We start from the raw sequence: 19,558 nt of genomic DNA, 5'->3' as shown, positions 1-19,558 counted from the left end.
CTACTATCTCAAAGCAGCTTTGCTTGGTCAGGTGGACAGGTCTCCACCTCCCATCCGTGGGGAAGAGGATCTTCCACCTATCTGTTGTCACCTGGAGGCGAACCTGCAGGAAGGCATCACCAAACCATTGGACCATGGTCACTGCAGGCTCGCATTCAGCTCCTTACCTATCAGGCAGCAGAGACAGCAGAACGGGTCCTGGGGCATCAGTGACAGCAGAATGGGTCCTGGGCAGCAGAGGCAGCAGAACAGGTCCTGGGGCAGCAGATGCAGCAGAACAGGTCCTGGGGCAGCAGATGCAGCAGAACTGGTCCTGGGGCAGCAGAGGCAGCAGAACAGGTCCTGGGGCAGCAGATGCAGCAGAACTGGTCCTGGGGCAGCAGAGGCAGCAGAACAGGTCCTGGGGCAGCAGATGCAGCAGTACAGGTCCTGGGGCAGCAGAGGCAGCAGAACAGGTCCTGGGGCAGCAGATGCAGCAGAACGGGTCCTGGAGCAGCAGATGCAGCAGAACGGGTCCTGGAGCAGCAGAGGCAGCAGAACGGGTCCTGGGGCAGCAGAACGGGTCCTGGAGCAGCCGAGGCAGCAGAACGGGTCCTGGGGCAGCAGAGGCAACAGAACGGGTTCTGGGGCAGCAGAGGCAGCAGAACGGATCCTGGGGCAGCAGAGGCAGCAGAACGGGTCCTGGGGCAGCAGAACGGATCCTGGGGCAGCAGAGGCAGCAGAACGGGTCCTGGGGCAACAGAACGGGTCCTGGGGCAGCAGAGGCAGCAGAACGGATCCTGGGGCAGCAGAGGCAGCAGAATGGGTCCTGGGGCAGCAGAACGGGTCCTGGGGCATCAGAGGCAGCAGAACGGGTCTTGGGGCAGCAGAACGGGTCCTGGGACAGCAGAACGGGACCTGGGGCAGCAGAGGCAGCAGAACGGGTTCTGGGACAGCAGAGGCAGCAGAACGGGTTCTGGGACAGCAGAGGCAGCAGAACGGGTCCTGGGGCAGCAGAGGCAGCAGAACGGGACCTGGGGCAGCAGAGGGCTCTCAGGAAGACACTCCTTTAAACCAGGCAGCAGTGAATGCAGGTCTGGCAGCCCTTTAAATATGGTGCCAGCACCTGCCGTTGTGTCAGATGTCGGTGCCATCGGTGCCTCGTTCCCTACCTCTGGACCTTGTTTACATGGGCCCCACGCCTCCCCTTCATTAATTGGTCGGCTGCTCCGTGATCGGGGTCGGTCGGCCACATTTCACTCGTGTGGTGACGACACCCACTTCCGGTGCCTCTGCCGAGAGCCGCACCGTTAGTTTAAAATTCAGCCCATGGGGTCAAGAGTGGAAAATCTCCCCTCTGATTCTCTCTACTTAAACTGATGGAGACACCAAATTAAAACTGATGAAACCAGGGATTGTATCCTGGTTCTTCAATCTAGTGTTCTCCCAACTGAGCTATTCCAGCCTCACTGTGAACTCGTCTTCATTGGAGACAAATATAACTCCAGGTGGAATTTCCCACCCGTTCATTCCTCACGTCAGGGGAATGGGACCCGACCAGATCGCGGAACTCAGATTATGTTAATGTTCTGCTCTTGATATCTTAATATTATCTTGCGTTTGAGCCACTTTTAATCAGGTTCACGGACAAATTCTTCCATCATCCCTTCTCCCACATTCTCTCTCTCTCATTCATTCTTTATTCCTCACAATCCAGAAAGGGTTAGGAATCAGAGCTCACCCCCAAACCCTCTGCACACAGACCTCTGTCTGTTACCCTGTTTGATCCAAGAGACCAGTCAATAAATTACACACTTTATAAACACAGAAAGCTGCCTCAGAGTGTTGGACAGAGATAAATACACTGAAGTCTTTTGAAAAAAGTTCATCTTACGGGTTGTTACTGAGCCCACAGAGCAGGGCGGGCCCAGGCTCCAGCCCCAGCCCCAGCCTGTGCTGTGTTAGCTGATGCCACCTGGTGTGATACTGAGCCACACGGAGCAGGAAAGGGCCTGGTTATATTCATGGCCTGTGTTGAGTTAACTGATCCCACTCAGTGTGGTAGGATCCACACAGAACAGAATGGGCCCAGTTTCCTTCCTCAGCCTGAGGGATGATAGTTCTTCTCACACGTTGTTGTACAGAGCCCCACACAGAACAGGGAAATCTCAGGCTCCATCCCCGGCCTGTGGTATTTTACTTCATCGCACCTGGTATGGTACGGAGTCCCCAGAGCAGGAAAGATCCAGTTTCCATCTCCGGCCTGTGCTGAATTAGCTGATTTGACCTGGTTGGCACTGAACCGCAATCAGGGAAGGATGGGCCGAGGCTCCCTGGCCTGTGGTGTGTTAGTTATTCTCATTTGGTGAGGTACTGAGCACCATATAGAGCAGGATGGGCCTGTGCTCAGTGAGCTGATCTCAGCTTGTGTGGTCCTGAGACCCACACACAGAGCAGGACAGGCCTAGGCCTCATCCCCGGCCTGTGTTCAATTAGCAAATCTCAGCCAAATGATTTTGATAAGGTTCCACACAAGAGGCTTCTCTATAAGATTAAAGTCCCTGGTATCAGTGGTAATATATTGATCTGGATTGGGAACTGACTGGCAGACGTAGGCAGAAAGTAGTTACAGATGGATCTGGATCTGTTTGGAGACCAGTTACCAATGGTATCTCACAGGGATCGGTGTTGGGACTGTTGCTCTTTATTATTTTTATTAATGATCTGGATGTAGGTGTAGGGGGCACCATCTGTAAATTTACAGATGATTTGAAGATCTGTGCGAGTGTTTAGACTGTAGACGATACTCGACTGTTTCAGGCTGATCTTAATGTGTTGGGAGATTGGGTTCATGACTGGTAAATGATGTTTAATTTGGGTAAGTGCAGTGTTATTCATGTGGACAGGGCGAATGCTCAACATTCATACACCCTTCAGGGAAAAACATTAAAGTAGGTGGAAAAAAGAAAATAATTTTGAGCAGAGATCTGGATGTTCTAGTGCACAGATCTCTAAAGGTACAGCAGCAATGCTGTGAAGTGATAGTTGGAGCAAATAGAGGGTTGGGCTGCATTCAGAGGACAATTGAGTATAAAATGAGGCATATTCTTTCATGGGATGTGAGCGACACTGACAAGTCCAGAATTTGTTACCCATCCCTAATTGTCCTTGACAAGGTGGCGGTGAGCTCCCTTCTTGAATTGCTGCACTCCATGTGGTGTAGGTACACCCACAGTGCTGTTAGGAAGGGAGATCCAGAATTTTGACCCAGCATCAGTGAATGAACAGCGATATATTTGCAGATCAGATGGTGTGTGACTTGGAGGGGAGCTTGCACATGGTGGTGTTTCCATGCATCTGCAGCCCTTGTCCTTCAAGGTGGTGGAGGTCTTCGGTTTGGAAGGTGCTGTCTGCGGAGCCTTGGTGAGTTGCAGCAGTGCATCTGGTAGATGGTACACACTACTGCCACTGTGCGTCAGTGATGAAGGGAGTGAATGTTTAAGGTGGTGAATGGGGTGACAATCAAGGTGGCTGCTTTGTCCTGAACAGTGTCGAGTTTCTAGAGTATTGTTGGTGCTGCACTCATCCTGGTTTGTGCCTTGTAGATGGTTGACAAGTTTTGGAGAGTCAAAAATCACAAAATTATTGCAGTGCAGAAGGAGGCCATTCGGCCCATTGTGTCTGCACAGAATCATAGAACATAGAAAGTTTACAGCACAGGCAGGCCAAAAAACGAGCCACCCAGCTGAATCCCATTGTCCAGCATTTGGACCGTAGCCCTGCAGGTTCAGGTACTTGAGGTGCACATCCAGACTCCTTTTAAATGAGTTGAGGGTTTCTGCCTCAGCTACCCTTACAGGCAGTGAGTTCCAGACTCCCATAGCCCTCTGGGTGAAAAAACCTTTCCTCATCTCCCCTCCAATTGTTCAACACATCACTTTAAATCTATGCCCCCTAGTCACTGACCTCCCTACTAAGGTAAATAGACCCTTCCCATCCATTCTATCCAGACCCCTCACAATTTTGTACATTTCAATCAAATCTCCCCTCAGCCTCTTCTATTCCAAGGAGAACAACCCCAGTCTATCCAATCTTTCCTCATAGCTGCATTTTTCCAGAGCTGGCAACATCCTCGTAAATCTCCTCTGTAACCTCTCTAGTGCAATTACATCCTTTCTGGAATGAGGTGACCAGAACTGCACACAGAACTCAAGTTGTGGCCTAACTAATGATTGATACAGTTCCAGCATAACCTCCCTGCTCTTATATTCTATACATCGGCTAATACAGGAAAGGATTCCATAAGCCTTCTCAACCAACTTATCAACCTGTCCTGCTACTTTCAGGGATTTGTGGACATTCACTTCAAGGTCCCTCACTTCCTCTACACCTCTCAGCATTCACCCATTAATTGTGTATTCCTTTGCTGTGTTTGACCTCACCAAAGGCATCACCTCACACTTCTCCAAGTTGAGTTCCATTTGCCACTTTTCTGCCCACCTGACCAGTCCATTTCTCCAGCTCTCCTAATGAGCATTTCACCACGTGCCTTGAGCTGAGTTACTCATCACAGAATTCCCACTATCTGATTTACTCTTGTAGCCAGAGTATGTATATGAATGGTCCAGTTAAGCTTTTGTCAATGGTAACCCCCAGGATGTTGATGGTGGGGGGATTCAGCGATGGTAATGCTGTTGATCGTCAAAGGGAGATGGTTACATTCTCTCTTGTTGGAGATGGTCATTGCCTGGTACTTATGTGGTGTGAATGTTACTTGCCACTTAGCAGCCCAAGTCTGAATGTTGTCCAGGTCTTGCTGCTTCTGGACACGGACTCCTTCAGTATCTGAGATGTCCCGAATTTGTCCTTTTATGAAACCTTGGTCAGGACTCACTTGGAATATTGTATCCAGTCTTGGTCTCCTCACATGATGGGTGATATTGAGGCTTTGGAAAGGGTACAGAGGAGAGACATTCGACGAATTCCCAGTATAAGACATCTTGGTTCTCAAGTTAGACTAAAAGAGTTGGGACCCTACACCTTAGAGAAACCTTGACTGAGGGGTGATCCGATTGAGGTTCATAAATAATGAAGGGTCCAATTTAGCATGGGAGAGGAGTCATAACTTTATATTGTAAAAGGCCAGATGGCACCCGGATCACATTAAATTTCATTTTCAGTGGTGAGTTAATGTACCAGGATGGCCGAGTGGTTAAGGTGTTAGACTTAAGAACCAATAGACATGTGTCTGCGTGGGTTCAAACCCCACTCCTGGTATCTGTGCTTACAGAATGTTACTTATTCTTTCCCTGACTTTTGCCTTGCACCATCATCTCTTCTGTCATTTAATCACTCTTGCCTTCCAACTGATCACAGCTTCCTATTATTTGATCTGCCCCAGCACCGTTCCTTGGCTCTGCGCTTGCTTATTAACTGGTAAATCTTTAACTTAATCTCCTCTGTACCCTGACAATGACCTTCTCATCCTTCCTGGATTGTGGTTCCTTACAGGATCCGCTGCCTCTCCGACTCCCCTCCAGGTAACTGAAGGCCCTGAGCCTTGGTCTCGCTTTATACGCTAGCTGGTAGTTGATTCCTTGCAGGTCTGCCACCGCTCAGGAGAAGCTCAAGACCCAGATCAAGCAAAGTATCAAGAGGAATGTGAACAAAGGCTCCCTGGTGCAGAGCAAGGGACAGGGCGCCTCCGGCTCCTTCAAAATCAGCAAGAAGGAAAACCCAGGGAAAGGTGGGAAAGAAGGTGAAGAAACCAGCAGCCAAGAAATCTTTAGTGAAGAAACCAGCAGACAAGAAATCTTCAGTGAAGAAACCAGCAGACAAGAAATCTTTAGTGAAGAAACCAGCAGACGTGAAAGTGACAACAAAGAAAGTAACAGCCAAGAAAACGAGCAGCAAGGCGGCGGCAACGCCAAATAAGGCGGTGAAGAAAGCAGCGCTTCAGAAAAAGTCTCCTGCGAAGAAGGTCAAAAAAGGCAAGCGATCGGCGGGCGGAAAGGCGCTGAAGAAAGTGCAGACATGGAAGAGCAAGGTCAAGACGAAAGCAGCGAAGTCTCAGAAAGCAGGGTCTGGAAAGAAGTGAAAGCGCGGGAAACTTGTAAACATCTGAACACAAAGGCTCTTCTCAGAGCCACCCACATCTCTCAGGAAAGAGCTGATCCCCTGATCAAATGATCCCTGTCCCGGCCCCGCCTGCAGATTCCACATGGAAATGATTTGGAGTAAATCCAGGATCCCTGGTGACTCCCCTCCACCCAGCCCTTTCCCCACTCTCTGTAATAAAACAGAGGGATATCCGGCCCTCACTCGAACTGGGGATGTGTTCGGTGCAGTCTCAGTTCACAAATTCAGGGGGAGAGTCTGGAAGACAGTAACACTGGCGGAGAAACCCCACCTCACAACTCAAACCCCAACACATGAGTTTCTCCAATTCAGCTGGAGTCGGGTGACAACAGGAGCTGGGATAGGCTGTGATCGGGAATGTTAGGAATGGATTTGTTCAGGGAGGAATGTACCTGGAATCTCCGAATATAATAGTTCCTTATTTCCCCAGTTGACACATTCTGCAGTGAGAGTGAAAAGTCTCTTCACTGCTTCACATTTACTAATTGTTTGGTTCGAGATGAATAATGAGTCAGAGAGTAATGACAGGATCTGAAGCTTCTCTCACACCAGCCCTTGAATGACTCAGTGTGAAGTGTCCAATGTGTGAAGCTACTGCCAGGGTTTGTCAATTTGAACAGTTTCAGCTCAGTTCCTGGGGGCCTGGAATCCCCACAGTTTGACTCTGTCTCTGATTGGTCACCCGCTTCTCAATCCAATTCTTAACCAATAGGAGAATCACATATAAGTAAATAGAAGTTCTCATTGGCTTAGATTTTCCAATTGGAAAAAGCCCGGCAATTCCAGAGCAGGAAGGAATTGAAGTGATGGAAAATTTCAATTTTCAGGCAACAATTTTAAAACCTCTCATTTTATGTTCTGTTTTACTGTATTTACCGTCACAAAATCCTGACGCGATTTTAGGAATCGGTTTCATTTGTCAATCTGTTAACTGTAAGCGGCGGGAGGAAGGTCCGGTTCAGCAATTTAAAACGGGACAAATATCAGCTTCCTCTCTGTAAAAGGAACAAATTAGCGACTAACCGCTTCTCACGTCAAAGTCATTTGGCGGAATGCCTCATCACCAGAACTTTCAAACAAGCACCAAGACGTAGCTTGGCTGGTGGTGAGAAGGGCCCTCCCCGTCAGATCCTTCATGCACACCCGAAGTCTCGCCCTCTCCGCACAGTGCCCCCACGTTGGCTGTGGTGGGGAAGAGACGGTCGCCCACCTCCTCCTGGAATGTGCCTTTGCAAAGCAGGTGTGGAAAGAGATGCAGTGGTTTTTGTCAAGGTTCATCCCAAGCAGCTCTGTAACACAGGAGTCTGTGCTCTACGGGCTGTTCCCAGGGACGCACACCGAGACAAACATCAACTGCTGCTGGAGGACTATCAATTCGGTGAAAGACGCCCTTTGGTCTGCCCGAAACTTGCTGGTCTTCCAGCGCAAAGAGTTGTCCACCACCGAATGTTGCAGACTGGCACATTCCAAGGTCCAGGACTACGTGCTGAGGGACGCACTAAAGCTTGGGGCAGCCGCAGCAAAGGCTCAATGGGGAAAGACCACAGTGTAAGGTTCCCCCACCAAGCTAGACTGAGGGGCTGGATCCATGGGAAACCCCTCGAACTGTATCGTTAATATTCTGAATTGCTGTAAATGTAAAACTGTAATTGACATGACAATTGAGAAACGGAAGGGTTGGGAAGAAACTCAGGACAGTATTGAAGGAAACTGATCTCCCTTGCAATGTTTGTATTTTTTGGTGCTGTTTGGAAACTGTTTGGCAATGTAATTTTTACAGATTTTTATGAATAAAGTATATTTTGGAAATAAAAAAAAACGCTTCTCACAGGCTTCTCGGGGACTGACAGAAACGAGCGGTTTCTGATCCTTTCTCCTGAAAGAGGCGGATAATGCTGCAGGGAGCAATGAACTGCCCTTCACTTTCTGGCTGCTAATACACCCCTGACTTTAAACAGTTCAAACAGCGACTGATGCTTCTGCCGGAAAATGAGCAGATTCGCCAGAATGATCCCGGTCCATCATGGCCAAAGACATCCAGCTGGCCCGCCGCATCCGCGGGGAACGCACCTAAAACCCAGCTTCAGTAACAAGTGTAACAAGGGCTCTTTTCAGAGCCACCAAATCAGCAAAGGAAAGAGCTGCCATCTCTGTTCATCATCAAACCCATTAGATTGGAGGGGCGGCCACATGGTTTCTGTTTTGTCACCTCACTTTCCCGAAAGGCCTGCAGGACTGAGAGCTGATCTGGAATTTAGAAAGCAGCATTACCGGAGACTCATTGCTGTTCAGCACAATCTCAACCCCGCTCCTGGGATCCGTTAGCTGGCATTTGGGGAAAAGAAATGGATCCCAGTTTTATTTGGAAGGAATTAATGGAGCCAGCTCCGTTCACGAGGGTTATTTACAAACATTACCCAATGAGTTCACTAATATTTGAATCCATTGGAGATCAGTACACAGGATATGTAAGGTAGCTCGGTCACTGTGACTGAAACCGCCAGTTCCCCGGGGCTGCAGACCCTGACACTGCGGGGAGAGAATCCCCTACTCTCTCCCGCCGCCGGGGGGAACAGACAGCTCTGTGTCCGGAGAATAGGGAGGGCCGGGGAGAAGGCACATATTAAAGCGCTGCAATGGACTCAGCTCCTGTGTGTGCACAAATCTCACTGATTCCGTCCTCTGGGAACAGTGCGGTCTAAACAGATCAGGTTAGGAGAGAAACACACTGCCCGAGAATGGCCTCTTTCTTCCTGCATTTACTCTGTTCCGGGAGCAGATTCTCATTGAGAAGCGCCGCTCAGATCACCGGAGAGAAAAAAAAAACACAATTCAAACTGTCCAAATGAAAAACAGAGAATTAACCCGGACACTTCCATTATTAAATTAATTCATCAGCTCCGAACCAGTTCCCGTTAATGTACCGGGATAATCTCGGGATTTATCAAATCGAAGGCAGCGGGATTTATTAAATTGTTGATTCTGACACCCTGTAGTTCAGTTCTTCACTTAACTAGAGGGGGAGATGTGTGAGCAGAGAAACAGAGCGAAATCCAGAGAGGGAACTGAAAACACACCTGGACAGATGTGAAACAGGTCAATCCACTGTTACAATAACTCCATCACTGATTCCCTCCTGACAGTAACCAGTCCTTTCACAGAGACTGTGGGTGGCTCTGAAAAGAGCCTTTGGTTTATTTGATGACATTTTGGCCGCTTTACTTTTTCTGGGAGCTCTGAGCGCTGGTTTTCTTGGGCAGCAGCACGGCCTGGATATTAGGCAGCACCCCGCCCTGAGCGATGGTCACCCCTCCCAGCAGCTTGTTGAGCTCCTCGTCGTTGCGGACGGCCAGCTGCAGGTGTCTGGAGATGATGCGGTTCTTCTTGTTGTCCCGGGCCGCGTTGCCGGCCAGCTCGAGGATTTCAGCGGTCAGATACTCGAGCACAGCAGCCAGAAAGACCGGGTCTCCGGCACCCACACGCTCAGCATAGTTACCCTTTCTCAGGAGCCTGTGAACACGGCCCACCGGGAACTGCAGTCCAGCCCGGGAGGAGCGAGACTTGGCCTTGGCCCGAGCTTTCCCGCCGGTCTTTCCTCTTCCAGACATTTCCACAATCTCACAAATACTTTCACAAAGAATGAATAATTTCCTTAGCATTGATAGCGTGTTGCTGGCAGTCAGGATGGCCGAGCGGTCTAAGGCGCTGCGTTCAGGTCGCAGTCTCCACTGGAGGCGTGGGTTCGAATCCCACTTCTGACAAGTTGTGTTTTGACTGAACTGGAGGCGTTTGGGAGCAGCGGTGAAGAGCAAAGAGAAAGCAGGAAAGAACATGGACAAACAAAATAACAATGGACCCAAAGATGTTGCATCAAAACATTCGAGGAAGAGGCAACTAAGCAAACAGCAGGGCACATAAAAGATCAAAAATGTAACCTTTGTATCGGGGTGGAAGATGTTGCCAATATCCTTAATGAATACTTTACTGTTTTCCCGAATGAGAGGGTGATGCAGATATTGTTATTGAGGAGGAGGAGTGTGAAGTATTGGACGTGATAACTTAACGAGAGAGGAAATCTTAATGGGATGAGCATCCTTGAATGTGGATAAATCATCAGGACCAGATGAAATGTACCGCAGGCTGTTGAAAGAAGCCAGGGAAGAAATAGTGGAAGGTCTGACCATCATTTTCCAATCCCTCACTGGATACAGGTGTGGTGCCAGAGGATTGGAGGTCTTGTAACGTTGCAATAAAAGCAAAATACGAGGCAGATCAAGCATGGCTGATCCTTTCGAGTAGAGAAACAGGGCTGAATTCCCTGAACCAGGGCTACAGCTTTCAGAATAGAAGGAGCCTATACACACCTGATGGGTTCCACTTAAACAAAAGAGCTGGAGGTGTTGACGGTCAGAACAGATAAAATGTGGAGGAGTGTTTGAAGCAGATGCTGTGTGGTTACTGTAGTTGTACTATGGAGTTATTTCAAGGAGGTGATTCTGAATGTAATGGATCAACGTGGACCCGTCCAAGGCAAAGGTTCCAAGCTTCCCTGTGGTCCAGCCTGGTTGAATGGAACTGAAGCAAACAAATCATCCAGAAGAGGAAAAGATATGTAAGGCCATGAAAGCACAGAATTCAGATGGATGCAATACCAGATGGTATGGCAAGAGCGTAAAACAGCAACAGACTGGTGAATAAAACTTTCCCATTGAATGAGACAAGAGAAAAGAAGGGTAATAATAGTGTCAGAGGTGAGTTGTGACACTATTCACATTCCACCTTGATCTGAATAGGACTGTTGAAGGGAGTGATTGAGAAGAATAGAGGAGAAATGAAAAGAAAGGAGAAATAAACAAAAGGTCTTTTGATTTTAGAATGCTTGTTTTTGGAAATGACAGACTGTAAAGTGTGTGTGTCAGAAGATATAGAGCGAAGTTGGGTATGACAAGATCACAGGAAAGTTGTGCCCTGAGACAAGGTGTGTGTTGACAGGAAAGCTGATCTCTTTTGCACAATATGTATTTTATTCATATAATTTGTGCAATTACATTGCAAAGCAGTTCAAATTTAATATTACATAAGGTACAATACAGATCAGTTTCCTTCAATAATGTACATGATGTATCTCACTATCCCTGCCTGCACAGGTTATATTTACAGTATTTACATTACACATCAAACATTCTCTGGTGCAAACAGCCCGAGGGGTTTTACACGGGTTCCAGCCCCTCACTGTACTATGGCCTACTAGGGCCTTAGACTGCAGCCTTTCCCCATTGAGTCTCCATGGTGGCTTCCCCAAGCTTTAATGCCGTCCCACAGCACATAGTCTTGGACGTTGCAATGTGCCAGTCTGCAACACTCGGTCATGGACAGCTCTTTGCACTGGAATACCTGTCCCACGGCCGGGCTCGTTCTCAATAGAGATCATTTCAAATGAACATTTCCTAAATCCGTGCTTTCTCTCTAGCAATAAAGAGAACAGGATGTCTAGCAGATTCAGTGTGAGACGATAACACTGCCGGGTAAAGGCCGCTTTCCAACTCCAATCTTAACACAGGAGATTCCCCAAACAGCTGCAGTAAGGTGTTTGTAAACTGCAGGAAGCGGATGTGTGTGGAAATGGTGATGTTACTGAGGAGGTTTCTTAGTATAGAATGGATTGTGTTTAGGTGGGAATATTACTGAGTGTTAATTGCATCGGGACCATATTTAAAAGCTCCGGCTTTCTGGAAAGCCTTGACTATGAAGGCCGAGTCTGGAAGGGTTTGTGTGGAGAGCTGGGTTTCGGTTCTACTGTTAATAAAGGGGTTGAAATTGGCAGCCCAGAGGAAACTGGAGGTGGAGCTGAAAGATGAGGGGCCGTTCTCTCTCTGTCTGTCACTCTGGGTGTCTCCTCCATCTAGCTCTCTGTTTAATCTTCACTCTTGTCTCCTCCCCTCCCTGCTCTCACTCTGCCTTTCTCTGCCAGGTTTGGGTGACCTGTATAAAAAGGAGCCTGACAGAATCAGTCTCTTTTATTGTGCACTGATTTGAGGCAAGAATCAACATGTCTGCCAGTAAACAAGAGTATGCTCCAGGCTGGCAGCATGTTAGAATCCATGAGGAAAGGCATCATCACCCTCATCGACAAGCAGAAGGGGGAGAGGACAGAAATCAGAAATTGGTGGCCCAATTTCTGTTTAATGCTGACTACAAGATTCTGTCAAAAGACATAGCCAGTCGATTCAAGTCTGCTCTGGAGTTGGTGATTCACCCTGATCAGACCTAAACTATACCAGGCAGGACAATCTCTGATAGCTTTGCGCTACTCAGGGATATGATCACCTATGTACGGGACAGGAGGGTGGACACCTGCCTCATCAGCCTGGACCAGGAGAAGGCTTTTGACAGGATATCGCACACTTACATGATGGATGTGCATTCCAAAATGGGGTTTGGGGAGGGAATCTGCAATTGGATCAAACGACTCTACACAAACATCAGTAGTGCAGTCTCAATCAACGGGTGGGAATCAGAAAGTTTCCCGATCCAATCTGGAGTCAGACAGGGCTGTCCTCTCTCCCCTGTCTTGTTTGTTTGCAGTATTGAACCCTTTGCTGAGTCTATTAGGAAGAATGCGAGCATCAGAGGGGTGACAATCCCAGGCAGCGGAGGCACTCAGGTTAAAACCTCCCTGTACATGGATGACATCGCCATTTTATGCTCGGATCCACTGTCTGTGCGCAGACTGATGAGCATCGGCGACCAGCTCGAACTGGCCTTGGGAGCCAATGTTAAACACGGCAAGAGCGAGGCCATGTTTAGTTTAGTTTAGTTTAGAGATACAGCACTGAAACAGGCCCTTCGGCCCACCGAGTCTGTGCCGACCATCAACCACCCATTTATACTAATCCTACACTAATCCCATATTCCTACCACATCCCCACCTGTCCCTATGTTTCCCTACCACCTACCAATAGTGGGGGCAATTTATAATGGCCAATTTACCTATCAACCTGCAAGTCTTTTGGCTTGTGGGAGGAAACCGGAGCACCCGGAGGAAACCCACACAGACACAGGGAGAACTTGCAAACTCCACACAGGCAGTACCCAGAATTGAACCTGGGTCGCTGGAGCTGTGAGGCTGCGGTGCTAACCACTGCACCACTCTGCCGCCCTGTTCTTTGGGAACTCGGCTGACCGATCCTTTGTCCCCTTCACCGTTAGGTCAGACTACCTGAAGGTGCTGGGGATATGGTTTGGAAGGGCTGGGACGTGCACCAAAACCTGGAAGGAGCGAGTAGCCGGGGTACAACATAAGCTGAGCATGTGGGAGCAGCGATCGCTCTCCATTATGGGTAAGAACCTGGTCATCAGGTGCGAGGCGCTCACATTGCTGTACGTGGTGCAGGTCTGGCCCAAACCGCATTCCTGCGCTGTGGCGATCACCTGAGCCATTTCCCGCTTCATCTGGGGATCCAAAATGGTCCGAGTCCGGAGGGACACGATATTCGAACCTCTGGATAAGGACGGGAAAAATGTACCCAACGTCGCCCTCATCCTTATGGCTACCTTTGTGTGCGGCTGCATCAAACTGTATGTAGATCCCCAGTTTGCAAACTTCAAGTGTCACTACGTGCTGAGGTTCTATCTGTCCCCGGTGTTGCAAAGGATGGGCCTGGTCATATTGCCGCGGAATGCTCCATCCAGTTGGACTGTGCCGTACTGCCTATCCTTCATGGAAAAGTTTCTGTGGAAAAACACCTTTGACCACCAATCCATCAGGCAGTGGTCTGCACGGAATATCCTCAAGGCCCTACGGGAAAAGGAGATGGTGGATCCTGTCGGATGGTCCCCTGAGCAGAAGTCCAAAGTCATTTGGCAGAATGCCTCATCACCAGAACTTTCAAACAAGCACCAAGATGTAGCCTGGCTGATGATGAGAAGAGCCCTCCCCGTCAGATCCTTCCTGCACACCCGAAGTCTCACCCCATCCACACGCGGCCCTCGAGGTGGCTGTGGTGGAAAAGAGACGTTGCCCACCTCTTTCTGGAATGTGTCTTTGCAAAGCAGGTGTGGAAGAGATGCAGTGGTTTTTGTCGAGGTTCATCCCAAGCAGCTCTGTAGCACAGGAGTCTGTGCTCTACGGGCTGTTCCCAGGGACGCACACCGAGATAAACATCAACTGTTGCTGGGGGACTATCAATTCGTTGAAAGACGCTCTTTGGTCTGCCCGAAACTTGCTGGTCTTCCAGCGCAAAGAGTTGTCCACGACCGAATGTTGCAGACTGGCACATTCCAAGGTCCAGGACTACGTGCTGAGGGACGCACTAAAACTTGGGGCAGCTGCAGCAAAGGCTCAATGTGGAAAGACCACAGTGTAAGGTCCCCTCACCAAGCTGAACTGAGGGGCTGGATCCATGGGAAACCACTCGAACTGTAGCCAGAAAATATTTGTTTGCTGTAAAATGTACATGGCATGACAATGAAATGGAAGGGTTGTGAGGCAATTCACTCCTGTATTGAAGGAAACTGATCTCCTTTGCACTCTTTGTATTGTTTGACTTGGTGCTTTTTGGAACTGTTTTTTTGAATAAAGTATATTTTGGAAATTAATAAAAGAAAGTCTGGCAGAGGTAAAGGAGGGAAAGGACTGGGCAAAGGCGGAGCAAAGCGGCACCACAAAGTGCTTCGTGATAATATCCAGGGCATCACCAAACCAGCAATCCGCCGCCTGGCTCGCCGTGGCGGGGTCAAGCGGATCTCGGGTTTGATCTATGAGGAGACTCGCGGGGTGTTGAAGGTTTTCCTGGAGAATGTGATCAGGGATGCGGTCACCAACACTGAACACTCCAAGCGCAAGACGGTCACTGCCATGGATGTGGTGTGCGCTCTGAAACGGCAGGGCCGCACTCTCTACGGATTCAGCGGCTGAACACTCGACCCTTTCCAGCAAACACAACAAAGGCTCTTCTAAGAGCCACCCACCGCCTCACAGAGAGAGCAGTGACCTGGAAACGGGAGCTGGGATAGGCTGTTTAGAACTGTCTGGAATAAATCTGTGCTGTGTTCGAGATACAAAACTAGAATCCCCAAATTTGACATTTCATTTGTAGCAAGGATGTGCAGTGGATTTGATTTTCTAAACGGGCTGTGTAAACAGTGCCCGAGGCTCTACACTTAGTTATTTCCCCCGTCCACACATGCCCTCAGTGAAAAGCCACATCACTCCTCCAGAATCACTCATTGTTTTCATAGAATTTCAAAATGATTTCGATGCAATGAGGGAATCCGGGAGTTTTGCAGCAGCCGTTGAATCGGTTACTGGAACCAGACCCACTTGTGATGTTATTTCCCCCGAGACGGTGTTTCCTGCACTGAAACTGACAGGGTTTGTGAAACTGATCAGTTTCAGCTCAATCATTCAGGGACCTGGAATTCCCGCAGTTTGAGCCCGCGCTATCCAGAGCCCACTAAAATAAAAGCAAAATACTGCGGATGCTGGAAATCTGAAACAAAAACAAGAAATGCCGGATTCACTCAGCAGGTCTGGCAGCATCTGTGGAAAGAGAAGCAGAGTTAACGTTTCGGGTCAGTTCCGAAGAAGGGTCACTGACCCGAAACGTTAACTCTGCTTCTCTATCCAGAGCCCACTTCTGATTGGTCACCCTCTTCCCATTCGCATGTCTTAACCAATTGCCGAGCCTCGAATTAGAAAATACAGCAAATAATTGGCTTAAATTGTCGTCCTGGCAGAAAGGTTGAATTCAAAAAAGCCGCCAATTTCAGTGTTGGGCAGAATCGAATTACTCAACGAATCTCAATAACGAATTGGCAGCACATTTTATACTTTCCCCGATTTTCCTTTCCATCGATTGGGGTGCTAATTCACACGCGTTTCCTAATACTAACTGTAATCCTCAGATCCATTTAACATTTCAGTAATCCTATTAAATACAAAAGGAATTTTATGATTGAATTTCCATTGGAAGATAGTGAATTAGCACCCCGATCGATGGAAAGGAAAATCGGGCAGAGGATAAAATGTGCTGCCATTTCGTTATTTTGATTTGTTTATATAACTGACCAGGACTGACTTCACCCGAATGCAGCTACTAGCTCCCACCCCACTGACCGCTCTCCCCCCTCTGCAACTCGCTTTCTCCCCCTCCTCCCTACTGGCGAAATTCCGCACTCTGGCTGTTCGCTCTCCGCACCCCCACCCCCCACCCTGTCCCAGCCCAGCCCACAGCTGCTAGCTCTGGCCGTGACACTCGCTCCCACATTTCTTCACCAGGCGCCACCTGTAGAAGCAGGAGGGCCTCAAGGGGTGACAGGGCGACGTAGGAGTGAGTGGCTGAGAGGAGGGAAGCGGCGCGGCCTGGAGCGAGTGGCCAGAGAGTGGGGTGGTGCGAAGCGAGGAACAACTGGCCAGGGGAGTGGGGGGGTGGGGGAGCAGCGAGGTCTGGAGCGAGCGGCTGAGGGGGGGAATCGTCGAGGCCTGGAGTGAGTTGCCGAGGGGGGAGAGCTACAGCTTCAAAATCTCCCATTCAGCCACTTCCTCCAGCCAAGTGGTGGGGGGATGGGGTGGCTAGATACCCAATGACGCTTTGTCACGCATGCACGAAGATGGATTTGTTGCGGAAATGTGATGACGTTGGCGCTGCAAAATGACATCATCCCGTGTACGCGCCACTCAATCCTGGCAAGATGTCAAAAATCACTGTGATTTTTTGGTCTTTTCAGTGCAGTCCTCTTTCTTTAGTTGCCTCTTACTCTAATGTATTGAAGAAACATCTTTGGGTCCATTTTCATTTTACTTGTCAATATTCTTCCATGTTCTCCCTTCACCGCTGCTCCCAAATCCCTCCAGTTCAGTCAAAACACAACTTGGCAGAAGTGGGATTTGAACACACGCCTCCAGAAAACACTACGACCTGAACACAGCCCCTTAGACCACTCGGCCATCCTAACTGCTTCAGGCTTATAACAAAAGCTGAGAAATTATCCATTCTTTGTGAAAGTATTTGTGAGATTGTGGAAATATCTGGAAGAGGAAAGACCAGCAGGAAAGCTCGGTCCAAGGACAAGTCTCGCTCCTCATGGGCTGGACTGCAATTCCTGGTGGGCCATGATCACAGGCTCCTGAGAAAGGGTAACCATGCTGAGCGTTTGGGTGCTGGAGCCCCGGTCTATCTGGCTGCTGTGCTCGAGTATCTGACTGCTGAAATCCTCGAGCTGGCTGGTAACGTGGCCCGGGACAACAAGAAGTTTTTAGTTTTGGAGATACAGCACTGAAACAGGCCCTTCGGCCCACCGAGTCTGTGCCGACCATCAACCACCCATTTATGCTAATCCCACACCAATCCCATATTCCTGCCACATCCCCACCTGTCCCTATCTTTCCCTACCACCTACCTATACTAGGGGCAATTTATAATGGCCAATTTACCTACCAACCTGCAAGTCTTTTGGCTTGTGGGAGGAAACCAGAGCACCCGGAGAAAACTCATGCAGACACAGGGAGAACTTGCAAACTCCACACAGGCAGTCCCAGGATTGAACCCGGGTCCCTGGAGCTGTGAGGCTGCAGTGCTAACCACTGCGCCACTGTGCCGCCCCTAGAATGTTGAAGAAGACCCGCATCATCCCCAGACACCTGCAGCTGGCCGTCCGCAACAGCGAGGAGCTCATCAAGCTGCTGGGAGACGTGACCATCGCTCAGGGCGGGGTGCTGCCTAATATCCAGGCCTTGCTGCTGCCCAAGAAAACCAGCGCTCAGAGCTCCCAGAAAAAGGAAAGCGGCCGAAATGACATCTAATAAACCAAAGGCTCTTTTCAGAGCCACCCACAGTCTCTGTGAAAGAGCTGATTACTGTCAGGAGGGAGTCAGTGATGGAGTTATTGCAACAGTAGATTGACCTGTTGCACATCTGTCCAGCTGTGTTTTTTAATTTGCTCTGTTTTTCTGCTCACACATCTCCCCCTCTAGTTAAGTGAAGAACTGAACTACAGGGTGTAGAATCAACAATTCCCAGGAGCGGGGGTGAGATTGTGCTGAGCAGCAATGAGCCTCCAGTAATGCTGCTGTCTAAATTCCAGATCAGCTCTCAGTCCAACAGGCCTTTCGTATTTTAAATATCACAACAGAGCTGAGCGGGGGTGAGCGCAGCCTCAGCTGCACCGAGTCTCAGGGGCTCTCAGGACCCCAATCAGAGCCGCCAGGCCTGGCGGACGTGCAGCAAGGACCCAGGGGAGGGAGGGTGCACCATTAAAGTGCTGGTGAAGCACCTCCCCCATCCTCGCCGCCACTTCCCGGTTTCTTCTCCCGTTTATCTCAACATTAAGAAGACGCTTTTGCTCTGGACTACACTGGTTATAAAGTAAGACCCAACTTTGTCTCTGAAAGTGATGAATAGCAGCAACAACAGCAGAATCCAACCCCTGCAGTTACATGTGAACTTGCTGATGTTGCAGCAGATTGAATGACTGAGTGAATCCCTTCCCACACACATGGCAGGGGAACGGCCTCTCCCCAGAGTGAGTGTGTTGGTGTTTCAGCAGATCATTACTGCTTTTCAAGCTCTTCTCACAGTCAGGACATTGAAAAGTTCTCTGATCAGTGTGAACAAGTTGATGTTCAGTGAGGTTGGATGACTGAGTGAACCCCTTCCCACACACGGAGCAGGTGAATGATCTCTCCCCAGTGTGAACTCACTGGTGTTTCAGCAGGTTGACTCTGGCTGGGTTCAGTTCTACACTCACTGGTTCCTCTCTCTCTCCTCCCCTGAAGGTGCTGATTCTGACTGTATGTACGTGCTCTCTCCCCCTCCGACCCTCCCTGTCCAATGTAGTATCTCCCAGTTTTGGTGATTTGCTCTCCCTGACCTGTCTCCATTTCTCCTTCTTATACAGACTTGCCCTGACTGTCACTATTTCATAGAATCATACAGCACAGAAGGAGGCCAATCAGTCTTTTGTGCCTGTGCTGAATCTGTGAAAAAAATGATGCAATTAGTCCAACCCCCTGCCTATTTCCCCATAGTCCTGGAGATATTCACTTTGAAATATTTGTCCAATTCCTTTATGAAAGTTATAATTGAATCTGTTTCCAGCACCCTGTCAGACAATTCATTCCAAATCCGAATCAGTTACTGGGTAAAAAGATCTCTCCTCACCTCCCCTTGACATTTTTGGCCAACAATCCCAGCTTCACCACCCTGTCCAGAGAACTGAAACCCCTCATCTCTGGTATCATTCTCGTAAATCTCCTCCGAACTGTCTCAAAAGCTTTGATGTCCTTTCTGAAACCTGGTGCCCAGAACTGGACACATTACTGCAGCTGAGATCGAGCCAGCGACGCCCACATCCCACGAACGGATAAAAAAACGCTCCCTGCCAAATCCCCAATTCTTATCCATTTACAGACGCTCCTTGCCCAGTCCCCAAATCTTATTCA

General features: G+C 49.1%; 1 protein-coding gene and 2 non-coding genes across 3 annotated transcripts; 2 read left to right on the top strand and 1 right to left on the bottom strand.

Annotated features, from left to right (window-relative positions):
* Positions 1-5,173: 5,173 nt before the first annotated feature.
* Positions 5,174-5,256, top strand: trnal-uaa (transfer RNA leucine (anticodon UAA)). Its single transcript has one exon. It is a non-coding gene; the product is annotated as a tRNA-Leu (tRNA).
* A 4,109-nt stretch (positions 5,257-9,365) lies between these two features.
* Positions 9,366-9,725, bottom strand: LOC137350517 (histone H2A-like; the record flags this gene model as incomplete). Its single annotated transcript, XM_068015179.1, has 1 exon — positions 9,366-9,725. A coding segment is annotated over exon 1 (360 nt), but the record flags the coding sequence as incomplete, so codon positions are not given.
* Positions 9,726-9,795: 70 nt separating this feature from the next.
* On the top strand, positions 9,796-9,878 carry trnal-cag (transfer RNA leucine (anticodon CAG)). The gene has a single exon. It is a non-coding gene; the product is annotated as a tRNA-Leu (tRNA).
* Positions 9,879-19,558: the final 9,680 nt, after the last annotated feature.

Source organism: Heterodontus francisci, chromosome 35 (genome assembly GCF_036365525.1).
Source record: "Heterodontus francisci isolate sHetFra1 chromosome 35, sHetFra1.hap1, whole genome shotgun sequence".
Taxonomy (NCBI): domain Eukaryota; kingdom Metazoa; phylum Chordata; class Chondrichthyes; order Heterodontiformes; family Heterodontidae; genus Heterodontus; species Heterodontus francisci.
The sequence above is the reverse complement of the archived record's forward strand: the minus strand, read 5'-3'. Positions and strand labels throughout refer to the sequence as shown.